The sequence below is a fragment of the Saccostrea echinata genome, unplaced genomic scaffold (genome assembly GCF_033153115.1).
Source record: "Saccostrea echinata isolate AGI-Se365-2 ecotype Australia unplaced genomic scaffold, CSIRO_AGI_Sech_v1 ptg000009l, whole genome shotgun sequence".
Classification (NCBI taxonomy): Eukaryota; Metazoa; Mollusca; class Bivalvia; order Ostreida; family Ostreidae; genus Saccostrea; species Saccostrea echinata.
In genome coordinates, this window is record NW_026889758.1 from 9,172,513 (window position 1) to 9,186,208 (window position 13,696).

At 33.0% G+C, this 13,696-nt stretch overlaps 1 protein-coding gene across 1 annotated transcript; it reads left to right on the forward strand.

The window, feature by feature from the left end:
- The first annotated feature begins 1,812 nt into the window (after window positions 1-1,812).
- Window positions 1,813-13,456, forward strand: LOC133181539 (uncharacterized). The gene is made up of 6 exons (XM_061316025.1): window positions 1,813-1,950; window positions 2,069-2,101; window positions 8,221-8,277; window positions 8,362-8,431; window positions 12,954-13,258; window positions 13,347-13,456. Exons 1-6 carry the CDS (start codon window positions 1,896-1,898, stop codon window positions 13,454-13,456), a joined length of 630 nt encoding a protein of 209 aa, XP_061172009.1. The 5' UTR covers window positions 1,813-1,895.
- The last annotated feature ends 240 nt before the right edge of the window (window positions 13,457-13,696 follow it).

Genomic DNA, 13,696 nt, shown 5'->3' on the forward strand with positions numbered 1-13,696 from the left:
TCTTCCGTTAAACAGTTTTATATGCGGTACTTAATTCAGTTAAGTGGAGAATTTCAAGTTTAATCACAATTTTATATTCTATTAGACGTCATGATTCATGGTTGATACCATTTATTCCAGAATGTCAAATTCCTGGACAATTGTACAATGGGACACAAAACAAAACTAAGAGAGGTTTAAATTGTCAACCCTGGTCAAAACAAACTCCTCATAGACATAACTATGAAGTTTTGGGACGAGATCAGGAAAACTACTGCAGGAACTTTGACAGGGACGAGCCCTGGTGTTTTACTAATCATTCCGATGTTGAATGGGACTACTGCGACGTCCCTGTTTGTGGTTTGTATTGATTTTTGCATAAGTAAATTAGCTCAGTTATTTTCAAAATTTATTTTTAAATATTTCATTATCTGGTAGACATTGTGTAGACTGCATATCTATAGCTGGTGTGTCCTCACATCTGTCTTGAATGCATCACCCCCCTCCCCCCCCCCCCCCTCAATATAATATAGAAGATTCTTTTCTTCCTTTTCAGTCATAAAATACAGTAAATAACCTTGAATTTGAGATTTTCTTTAAAAAACACCATATTTTCGGGACATTTTCTCAGCGAAACAAAGTTCTTCCAATTATAGAGGGCGTAATTTAAATACCGTATCATTTGGAATACCGGTATATTTGAAACGTTTATTAAATGAACTACATGTTATTTATGTAACATGCAATAAACCAGCGAATTTTTTTTTTTTTATCTTTTTAGAAAATGCATGCTACGATGTGAAGAAATCACTTGAAAAGTGTCAACAAAACAACTACGACTGCAAGTAAAAATTTTTATCTTACAATATCAGAAAGATACTATCTTGTTCAGATGTCTTTAAGTATAATTCCTAGATAAGCCACTTTTTAAATTACTTATATGTAAGAAATAGTCTGTATGATTATGTTCATTAAAATTTCCATGTTTAAAAGAATATGCTTCTCATATTTTTTTATAACTCAAATTTTTCAGGAAACTGAATTTGATATCCATTTCAGGCAGAAAAATATATTTTAAAAAAAGGATATCAAAGTGGGATTTTTTTATTTTAAAATATATTTTAGAGGAATAACAAAAATGATTGACTGTCATCTTTCAAATATGGAAACAACCTATAATATCCGTTGCACAGAATCGCATATGTTGAGGAGGGCTGTAGCAATTAGAATGATACAGTTAGCAGTCATCACGGAGGAAATGAATTCTGATTGTTCGTTGTTTTGCTCTTTATTTTTGAAGCTTATCTCAATAATAATTTAATAACTAAAAAGCCAAACGTACATTGCCATTTGTGTTGTATATAATTTATACAACTAAATCTATATCCTAATTCAGACGTTTAAGTCTCGATTTATTCTTAATGTTACATAGTACTGATTTTTTTTAGGCTTTTCTTCACCGTGTGCCTCTAAAGATTTATTAAGATCAGAGAAAACATACTCCAATAGTAGATTGTCTGTTGTTTCTAAAGAGGCATTTTGCTGGTATGTACTTGCATTAGATATAAGGAGAATTAAAAACAATTTACAGTACAATTGAATGCATGTTCGGATATCTTCGGATGAACTCTACTGGGTTTAAAAGTAATAAATTTACATTTACAAGTGTTAAAGACAAAACTAGGAATAATTCATTCTAAATTAAAATCCCTTTTCTTTTTATTTCTCAGTCATTGAAGGACTTTGCTTATGTTATCAAAACTTGACGTAAAATAGATATCGAATATCGATATAAATCAGATGAAAATTCTTAAAATAGGTCTGTGAGGCAGCTTATCAACAAAGAAGTTGCATTTGTATCAGCAGCAAACAAATCGACGTGTTATGACATAGATAAGAGAAAGATACTTTCCGCAATGCAGGACAACCTCAGAGAAAAATATGGTGAATTAGAGTTCTCAGCATTTGATTGTAAGTTTTGTTAAGTTTGTCTAATTCTCCATACCTTCAAATTTAGTGAATTGAGTTCCACTACACAACAACACGGAATGTTTATATTTATTAATAAGTATGAAGATTAATTTTTCAGGTCCTTTGTCAAGAACACATGAAAAAGAAGAAGGTAATAAAAGATAAATTCGCTTTTTAATGTCACAAAAATAATATTATTACACAGGTATTTTCCATGATATTGTAAATAAACCATTATCATATATTCTTTTTTTTTTTTTTTATTAATTTGAATTAATTTCGAAATTGTTTTTTTATATCAAAGAGTTTTGATACATATACACGTTATCCAATCTGACTCAGTCCCGATGCAATGTTTGAAACTTTAAAAAAATCAATTAACTACTAACATTCACTAAATCACGGGATATCAATTGTTTTAATTACTCCACCTATATTTTTATTTATAAAGATTTTTTTTTTCAATATGCAGCATACAGGTACATTTGGTATATTTGGGTCATGTAAATGATTTTTCTTTGTATGTTGAAAAATATTATGTCGTTCGCACGACTTATGATCTCGTTCACACGACATACATCCCGTTGTCATGACTTATTATTTCGTTCAAACGAGATATTTCGTGCGCACGAGATATTATCTCGTGCACACCACTTACTCTTTTTTTATCGTTCGAACGACTGATTATCTCATATGCATGATATATAATGTCGTTCTAACGAAATATTGTCGTTCCCACGACATAGCTTGTTCGTACGATGTAATTTCTCGTTCGCACGATTTATTATCTCATTCGTACGAGATATTGTGTCGTTCTTACGAAAAATCGTTGTTCACACGACTCAGTTGTTCGTACATTGTAGTTTTTCTAAACATTTTTTTTTTAAATTTCATTCTGTGCAGATTTTTTTAGTTACCACTCAAAACTGTGCATTTCTATAATATGAAATTTAATGATGGAAATGTTTTGCAAATCATAGTAATTTGATTATTAAATGATAAAGAGGGTTTTATCATTTTTTACTTAATATCATTCAAAGGCTATAGCAACATTCAATTTTCTTTAATTGTGTTTAAGAATGAAATGTATGGAGATAACGAACAGTATTCAAGATCAAAAGTCTATTGAACAATACAAATTTTATAGCAGAGCAAACACGGCCCTCTAAAACATAAAAGTTGGGTTCAGCTGCCTTGGAGGAGTAATCATCCCCGCCCGCCGTGTGCTCCCTGTCATGATCGGGAAATGACGGAAAAATTCGTCGACAATTCAGTGTTTAAATAATGGCCTAACAATTAGTATGAAAAACGTTAGTCAGCATTTTTATTTGCTGACAAGGTCATTGTGTCGACCATAGAACTTACCAAATTACAACCTTAAACGAGGCTGCTGATATTCTTGCTTCATCAACTTGTTTGCTGACACGATCATTGTATCGACCATAGAACTTACGAAATGACAACCTTAAATGAGGCTGCTGATATTCTTGTTTCATCATCTTGTTTGTCAATAACTTACCTCGTTTAAGAAATTGTTCATACGTAGAGCATTCACTTGGGTATCGAATCGACTGAGAAATATAAACCCTATGCATGTGATGAAGGTATATTGCTACATAAGTACCTCGTTTAAGATATTGTTTATACATAGATCATTCACTTGCGTATCGAATCAACTGAGAAATATAAACCCCGTATGCAGGTGATGAAGGTATATTTGCTACATAAGTAAGGGAAGTTGACGATTGAAAAGTTAAAGTCATCACGTTTATCATCAAGCTTTTTGTTAGATTGCCAATAACGTCCTTTTCTAGTAAAATATCCAAATATGAAAGGGATGTGTCGGACTCTGTGGTATCTTTTATTTCATGCTCACTGGGATATATCGTATCGACATAGGAATGGAAATAACCATTGTTAAAGTGACACTGTGACGGACAAACGGGAAAATTGACAACAGTAGAATTTCTGCACGACACATGCAAATTTTGTTCAGTTCTTGAAGATATTAGGTTTCAGAAAATTACACATTTCATACCTAAAAAATCTAATTTAATGGAGAAAAATAAAAGTAAAAAAAATCTTTTTGTAACCCATCACAAAAATATTGCTTCACTTCTTCCTCTTTATTGTATGCATGCGCTGAAAAGTTGAAGAATTTACCATGGTTTCAATTCCATAGATATAAATGTCTGATGACTGAGAATTTTGATAGAATCTTCAAAAAAGATAATCATAACTTATTCCTTACTCTGCTTGCCCCAATTCAATGTTGTTTACAAGTTTCACGCTTAAAATAAAGGACGCGTGACCTTGACATTGTAGACATTGACGATAAAAACAAAGTGATAGATACAACATTTGTTTTTCCGGCACTTATATTTAGCAGTTTTTTTTCTTGCTTTACAGTGCAGTTGAGTTGTCAAAACTTCGCTATATTCATATTTCACAGAAATCTTTTGTTTTGTGATACAATTTTCTTAAAAGAAACACATGGTTTTGACTCATCATGCAACTTTAATTGACAATATGTCATCGATATATCTAAATGTCGAGTTGAACGCCACACAAATTGTTTTCTTCTTTTCACGTATAAGATTTTGAAAAAATTCTGCTTCATATGAATACAAAAATAGGTCTGCTAATAACGGGGCGCAATAGGTACCCATGGGAATTCCAACAGATTGTTGGAAGACCTGGTCTCCAAAAACCACATAGATGTTGTCAATCAGAAACTCAGGACTTATGCATTAAATATTAACATATTTGTAGTTTACACCGCACTTTCTGAAATGACATTGGCTACTTTCCTTTTGCGTCATCAGTTTGAAAGTCTACAATATCCAGGTCCATGGAAAGTCCTACATTAAGGAATGGGGGGGATTAAGTTCAAATATATTCAAAAAGGGTTTCTATTAAGAGTAAGCGTCCAAATAAGGGATGAAGTAATTGAATAAATTAATAGAATTAAGTGTAATTGATTATAAATTTTCCAAAAAAAATTGAGCATTTTTTTTCAATACTACTTAGAATCTAATTAATTACATTGCAAAATGACCTGTAATTTCATTTACATTTGAATTATAATTATTCTAATCTTGCAATAAAATGAAAACTTTTAATGTAGAATTCTAAACTGATTTTTATGTTTGTACACGGATTACTTATTATTCATAATCTAATTCTACACATAAGTACTGCGAAGTTGATATTAAAAGGATGCATGCTTGAATCACATTTACATAATGTATGTAGTCAGTGGAAACTGTTGGAAATGGATGGGTACTTATTGTGCTCCTTTATTAACAGAGCTGTTTTATATTCCTATGAAGCAGAATTTATTTAAAGACTTCTATATGAGAAGAAAAAACTTAATGCGGCCTTCAACTTGCCATTCAGATATATCGATGACATATTAGAAGTGGTTTATTTCTTGTTTGAATGGATCGTTTTGGTATTTCTTATAGAACATCTATTGTCTCATAATGACATGCATATTTCTTTAGAAACGAGAAAGCAATATTCGTTGCAACATTTTAAGACATTCAAATTCTCTTCGGAAAGCAATGCAAAGTTTGCTGAAAATGGGATTATATGAAGTTAGAAGAGAAAATTAGAGACTATCCAGCGTCTGTTAAACTGTAAAAATTATGTACATAATGAAATATTTATCATGTTTAATGAAGTTATCACAACACGTGTATAGATCGAGTTTTACCCGGTGTTTATTTATAGATTGCCAATCTGATTGGCTATTTGATTCAAAATTATTTATAGTAACTTTTCTACACGTATTCGAATGAAGGATGTGAGAAAATCTTTTCCTTTATTAAGAAATGTGCGTGTAATAACATAATAAACCTTCAAAACATTTCATTCAAACCATTTCAATGCGCATCATTGAATCAATAAACAATAGCTACTTCTATTCATATGTCGACTCGATATATTCCAGTAGACTCAAAGTACCCCCCCCCCCCCCCCACAAGAGTCTACCACATCTGTTTCATATTTGGATGTTTTACATACTATAGACGATAAAGGCCAAGTAACAACTGAATTGTATGACAAACGAGATCACTTCAGCTTTTCCATCGTCAACTTTTATTATTTATATTGTAATATGCACCTGAACATGGTGCTTACGTCTTCCAACTTATCCGATATTTAAGAGCATGCTCTGAGTACGATGAATTTTTAAACCGAGTCAGAGTACTGACAGATAAGTTGATGTTAGAAGGATTCTCGTTTAAAGTCAGCGTTTCGTAAATTCAGTGGTCGTTATAATGACCTAGTTATCAAATATAACCTTTCGCTGGATCGTATTTGACTGAAAAATTTGTTTACCAATTGTTAGACCTTCTTCTTGATCTTTATGTCTGTACTTGGCAAGTTTTCTGATTTCATAAGGATACTGCTAAGCATTATTGTCTGTGTCAGGTGCTTGATTCTGGGGTTGGGATTGGGGTTGATCATTTTCATCATTAGTGCTTTGTGTGGTAGTTGGTACATTTTGGATATCTGAATTGTCATTGTCATCTCCAGTGTTATGTTGATTTTGGTTTTGAACAGTTTGAGTTTGTGTTATGTTGTCTCTTTCCACTTCAGGGTCATATTATTGTTTGATTTGTGAGGCATTTATGAAGGATTTGAGCTCTTTGCGATTGGAACAACGTCTGATTTTGTATGTTTGTTTGTTTGTTTGTATGTTGTTTAACGTCCCTCTCGAGAATTTTTCACTCATATGGAGACGCCACCACTTGCAGGTGGAGAGCTGCAAATTTTGTCCTATACTCGGCACTTACGGCCATTGAGCAGTGAGGGATCTTTTTCGTGCCAGCACCTACTGCGACCCGGGACCTCGGTTTATACTGTCTCATCCGAAGGACCGGTCTCCACGTCCCACAATGGGATTCGAACCCGCGACGTAAGGATCAACTCCTTACTTGGCGACTCTAGAGCAGACGCTCTAACCACTGCGCCACGAGGGCGACTGATTTTGTATGTATAATTTGGCCCAATTTCTGATATGTAGTAGGGTCCTTGATATTTTTGAGCTAACTTTGGAGAACGTCCTACTGTAGTTTTGTTACTTTTGATGAGAACTTTATCGAAGAGCTTGAAGTCTGGGACTTTAGCATGTTGTCGAATATCTCTTTGGATTTTTCTTGGCTCTTAAGGATGTTATCTGAGGCAATTTCATGAGTTGTTTTCAAATTCTCCACAATATCCTGCAGTTGATACTTGGAATTTATGCTGAGGTGAGTGTCTTTTGTCTTAAAAAATTCTTTCTTACCCAGACATTCTTACATGCGATGCATCTTCATCCACCATTGGGTATGTTTTGGGTCAATTAGATGACACAGGAAAAGAACGTGTCATAGCTTATGGTGGCAGAAGCCTTCCAGATGCTGAAAAGAAATGGTCCACTTCAGAGCAAGAGATGCTTGCTGTTCTTAAGGGTATTCGTTCCTATCGAATCTATCTTTCTGAGAAATTTACAATATATACAAACCAAAAAGCTCTCAAGTATGTAATGGATCAGAGGCGAACAACAGGACGACTTGCTCGTTGGGCTTTAGAAATCGAGGGTTATCAATTTGACATAATCCACAGACCAGGCAAAAATAACGAAGTGGCCTATGCTTTGAGTAGAAGGGATATGACACAAAGAACTCTCATCCAGATGAAGCAGTTGTTTCATCTTTAACAACTGGAAAAGAACCACTACCTCTTTCCCAAGACTCACCTTCTCATATTGAACATGATACATCTTCAGAATCTAATTCTGTCTCTTCTGAACAAGATGATCTCTCGGGACTTAATCAAATTACTCTTTACTACTCTGATATTTCTGATCTTTGTCCCCTTGAACCTGAATTAGAAGTCAGTTTCGAAAACCCAGAACTTTCGGATCTCTCCAAACTTACAGAGTTACAACAGAATTGTCCGGACTTCAAAAGCATCTATTACCATTGAAAGAATGACATCCTTCCTTCAGATGAGAAATAGTTTTAAATTCTCTGAATTCTAAAACTTTAATGTAACACATGTAACAACGATGCCATATTTGTTTTTCTAGCAACTTTCTTTTTTTACTCTTACCTTGCTAAACAATTTTATACTCATAATTTTTAAAAATTTTAATTTATGAATTTATTATTATGATCAATGTGTCTTTTTGATAAAAAAATTAAGGGAATATAAGCTGATAAAAATCCCACGTCTCGCACACATTTTGTAATGATTGCAATTTTCTATATTTTTAAGCCATCGACGACGTACAAAAGAAAATAAAGAGATTCATTCTCACAAATCTTCATTTTGGTAAATATAAGAATTTATACAAACAATCTGTTGTTAATACATTATCTTCTGGACCTTTGAGTGATATTTTGCTCTTCTTTCTAGGTATCATCGCAATAGTCGGTCTCCTTGTCTTAGTTGGCCTCTTCATTGTGATTTGTCGTCGGTTGAAAAGGTAATTTTAATCAGAAAATTTCTGCCCCCTACATGCGAGATAAATTATGTTAACATGCCAGAAAAATATGTCAACATCTAAGATAATTATGTCAAAATGCTCAATGATTATGTCGACATGCAAGATACCAATCTTTTTTTGAGAATGTAATTTAATGTTGGTAATCTTACTAACTAACGCCAGCATACGACATCATATAAGCAAGCTGCAACAGAATTTCGTTGACATGCGACTTAGTCATGTTAACATGTAAGATCATTATGTTAACATGTACGATATTTATGGCAACAGGCGACTTATCTTTGTTAACATGCAGCATAATTATGTCAACATGCAAGATAATTATGTTAACATGCAACTTATTTATGTCAACATGTGACTTATTTATATAACATTTTTGAATAAGTTTTCCTATTATATCACGAATGTAATAAGTTTCACTATAAACCTTGAAAATGCTGAATTACACCGGAAACAGTTATGTCACACGCTGGAAACAGTTATGTCACCCGACGGAAACAGTTATAACACCCTCTCGATCACTTTCACGTGTTTTTATGTTACGCATTTGTAGCTCGGGTTCGAGATGTAATGACGTCGGTTGCTAAGCAAATGTAAACAACGGAGCGTAATTCTAACGTCATGAAAGCATTTTGGATTATTTGTCTAAACTTAAACAATTTTAGACGATTTTTTAATTTTAAAAATGTTATATAACATATACCACATGGCTTCTCGGGTGACTATACCAGAATGTTTGCCCCTCGGTGACAGGAAAGTTCTGGAGTGTTATGTCACCCTCTGCCTTCGGCATCGGGTAACATAACACTCCAGTGGACATTTTCACAAAAAATATTACGACATATTTTCATCTTAAGTGAAAACTTATGATAAAAATCGTTTTCACAAAAATTCTTAAGAAAGTCTTAAGTGCAAAATCTGTCGTAACTTTACGAGAGCCCCAACCCTCTCTTAAGTATTTTAAAATCGATTTTATTGTAAAAATATAACTGCAAAAAACAAAATACACGTTACATTAAACTTTTTAAAGCAATTTCCAATAACATTTTAAATTTTTTCACAATCATTGTCGAAAAATTAAATGAAATACACTACAAAATATTTACGATATAAGTTTCACTTAAGATTTTCGTATGACCTACATTTACGTCAGACTTGTGATTGTGACGTCAGATTTTAAACTTTCTTGCTTCACAAACGATTGCATTCGATATTTGTTGTCAATAATGTTTGTTATGCTGACAAATGTTGAAAACTATGTTTTATTTTTATTTTCATCCACTTATTTGAGGATTATAAAGCATATTGAAGTCGTTGCTAGGGATGAAGTCTGTCGTAAGTAAAATCTTAAGTTCAATCTGCTACGAATGCGTTCGGGAAACGCACTTAAGATTTGTCGTAAGAGATTCTTAAGTTAAAATCTTTAGATTTTTTGTGGAAAGGGCTACTGGACTTTCCTGTCACCTTGGGGCAAACATTCTGGTATGTCACCCTCGAAGCCATGTGATATATGTATAATGTCGCATTTCAACATAATCCTATTGAATCTTGCTTAATTGTATGATGTCATATAATGGCATCAGTAAGTAAGTTTATTAATATTAAAATAAGATTCTATAAAGAGATGTCAACATAATAATTTTGCACGTTGAAATAAATAGGTCGCATGTCTACAAAATTATGGTGCATGTTAACATAATTCATCTTGCATGGAGAGTGCAGAAATATGTCATCATAAATATCAAATCAATACTGGGGCTATAATTTCATCTCTCTGTGATTTTGCTATGAATGAATGAATGATCTCATAAAAGCATGTCAGTTACAAAAATATAGAGACGATACTTTAATCAAAAGAATCAAAAGAACATTAAGTAATGCATAACTTCAACATCTTTGAGCAATATTGAATTTCGATACATGAAGATCACCAAAAACCAACAGAGTGTAGTATAGCTATTTATTATATACCCAACTGTTTGTCACTCAGTTTTACTGTTGAATTCACCAATCACGTGACGGTGTGATCCGGAAAACTGTGGTTTTCTGAATCCATATCATAACCTCTCTGAAACTGATGACGTAATACACATATAAATGACGTTTTTATTCTCGCGCATCAAAAAGTTCCTTGACAAAATGGTTTGTTTAATGGATAAAAGTTATGTAATATTGATCCAAAAAGTTTCCTTTTATTTTACTTTGCTAGTTGTAAAGGGGTATATAATAAATTTATCATTACAACAGTAACTTGATCCGAAGAGCCGTATCACGTCTCGTTGACAGGCGCGGATCATCAGATCAAACTCGACGCTTCGCGTCTCGTTTGATCTGATGATCCGCGCCTGTCAACTCGACGTGATACGGCTCTTCGGATCAAGTTACTGTTATAATAATATATATTGATTATTGATGTTATGATAGTAGAAGTAGATACATGTATATAATAGTTCAAAAACTGCTAAGGAATGAAATCGGTATATTTATCAATCAAAGATTTGTACATATAGGAATGTAAACCTATTCTGTAAAGACGAGTAATAACCCCCGTAGAAAAATTACCGAGGGTTATGGAAAAATAACCCCCTTGTCGTAGAAAAATGTTAATTTTTTCTAGAAAAAGAACCCTAGGGGTTAGATTTCTACATGTGCAACCTATAAGAAATTAACCCCCATTAAAAAATAAACCCCATCCCAACAGAGTGATACAAACTGGTAAGTGTCTTGTGCTTTCCCGATTAACACTAGACGAACACGCAATTAAGATTTGTTTACATTACATGTGTTTCTTTTATTGTATCTATTGTGCTGTCTTGATACATTAGTCAAATCAGTGTGGACGCAGTTCCATGTAGTGTACATTGATGCCGATTAAAGTTGTCAATTTTTCATAAATGACATTTGAAAGATAAATGAGGAAAACGGATCATCGTTGTATATTTATTTACTTAAGATGAGCATTTTGATCCACAAGCCCTTGATTTGTTAATTCTTTAAAAAAGATATATATTTTTAATGAAACCTACAAGGGGTCATTATTAGCGAGGTTTAGCAAACCAATATGTACGCGTTCTTGTACGTGTAGCAGGGGATTCCCCACAGAAATACGTGCATTGCGTCATTAGTTTTGCTATTGTCGAATTTCTACACGTATCTACTTACATGTACATGTAAGTCTAAACTTGTAGCTGCTGTTTATTTAAGAGTGTGCGTTTTTCTAAAACCTGATGATTTAATGCAAATACTGATATAAAGAACTAATCGTCTATAATTAAAAAATAATTTTACAGAGTGTTAAAAACACAACATCTAAACTTTCAAAACAGGCTTTGGCGGATTAGAATTATAAGAGCTCTTTTCATTTTTTCTTATAAATATATGCATATATTGATTTAAAACAGTGATATGCATAACAAAGAAGAAGGTACAGTTTTTGCTTTATTGTGCCCTAAAAAATTTAATGTTTTCAAAAAGTTATGGAATTGGCTTAAATATGAGTTGAGTATTTGAATGTGATAGATCATGAAAGAATACGGCATGAAGGAGGACCATTCTGGAAATATGACGTCATTAATTTGGTACATTTCAAAGTTTTTAACAGAAAAAGCCTCAAAATGACTCATTTCTGGGGTTATTTTCCTTAAGAAAATAGTGTCCACCATCACCCACTGTAACTAAAGCTTAACAACAGCAGCCATCACGCACTGCAATTTTTGGATATGTACATGCAGTGTAAAATCCTTTGAAAAATCATATTTCTGAAAATCTTTGTGGGCGAGAAAAATTCACTGAAAATTGATGTCTTCTGCAATTGTTAAAGAAAATACGGGAAAATGCACAAGTTTATGACGTCACAATTAGCCATTAGGAAGTCATATGAGAAAAACGATTTCTATATTCTTACTGCCTGGAATTTCAACAACTCAGAAAGCATGAGTTTTAATTTCTCACATCACTTTCATATTTTTGAAAAATACTTGACAAGATTTGTATTGAATCTGTACCTTGTCCTTTAATGTTTTTTTCTATTTTTTTTTTAAATGTTAATTACCTTTGCATCTAAAACACTTACAAGTAAATGTACAGATTATGCTTTGCTAAACAAGAAAAATAATGTAAACGTGTAAGTGTAATTCTAACTTGTAGTTTACACATACATGTACACGTACAAGTGAGCTTGCTAAACCTCTCTATTCTACGGGGGTCTTTTTTCTTCACGTAGGGTATGCAGATTTTAAGGGTGATGCCACTTTTTCTACAGGCAAAAAGAGTCATTTTCGACATCAAATAATGACCGGGGTCAATTGTCGACGTCGAATAATGACCGGGGTCCTTTGTCGACGTAGAATAATGACCAGGAGTCATTTTTCAACGTCTAAAAATTGACCCTCGGTCTTTATTCTAAGGGGGTCATTATTCGTCTTTACATATTCTTTGAATATCATGCTTACCCATGGTATCTTTTTAACTTTGTGAATTTTATACAAATCTTTGCATATAGTTTCAGAGTCAAACGCTTGTCCTCAAAGATTAGCCAAGTGACCAGACGCCCAACCATAAGAAGAACTCAAATCTATCACGACATCGACGAAACCCTTATAATGCACGAACCAGATGAAATCAAAATAGAAAATACGAGTTCATACACATTACTCCAAAAGGAGGTAGAATCTCCTCAGAATCATTCCAAGGAAGAGTCAAAAGAAAAAGACCAGGCTCAACAGAAATCAAATCCATCAACATTGCAAGAATTACCAGATATACATGAAGCAATCAAACAAAAGGACACTTCAGCCCAGCACACGAGTAGATTCAATGTTCATTTGAAGCTATTTCATTTTAAATATTTGCTCATCATTTGTCTCATACTTAAAGTATTTAATTTTGTTTTCAGACAAATCAAAAGTTTCCCAGACAGAACATGGTGAAAAAGGATTAAAACTTGAACAAATTCAAGGTGAAATCAAGAAAAAACTGCTGGAGAAATTTGAATTGACTAGATAAGGTGACCTGTACATAATATGTAGACAAGGATTCTTTTTATTACTTTACTAAAATCGGACAAAAGTTATTCATGTAAAGATTTTCAATTAAGATTTGTCACGGGATGTGGAAGTCACGTGATTTTAGCAATTCATGTCACCTGTGAATTTCACATCCGATATTAAGTTTAAAGATACGTGTATTTTCAATATTCGTTGTAGTTTGTGAAAAGTGCTGTTATCCTATGTAGATTCGAGTATT

What these genes read in the sequence shown, in the direction of transcription:
- LOC133181539 (XM_061316025.1), top strand. Translation starts at nt 1,896, where the DNA reads ATGCAGGACAACCTCAGAGAAAAATATGGTGAATTAGAGTTCTCAGCA. An exon ending in AACACATGAAAAAGAAGAAG is followed by an intron (nt 2,102 to 8,220) that starts GTAATAAAAGAT and finishes TATATTTTTAAG; the next exon opens with CCATCGACGACGTACAAAAG. An exon ending in ATTTGTCGTCGGTTGAAAAG is followed by an intron (nt 8,432 to 12,953) that starts GTAATTTTAATC and finishes CTTTGCATATAG; the next exon opens with TTTCAGAGTCAAACGCTTGT.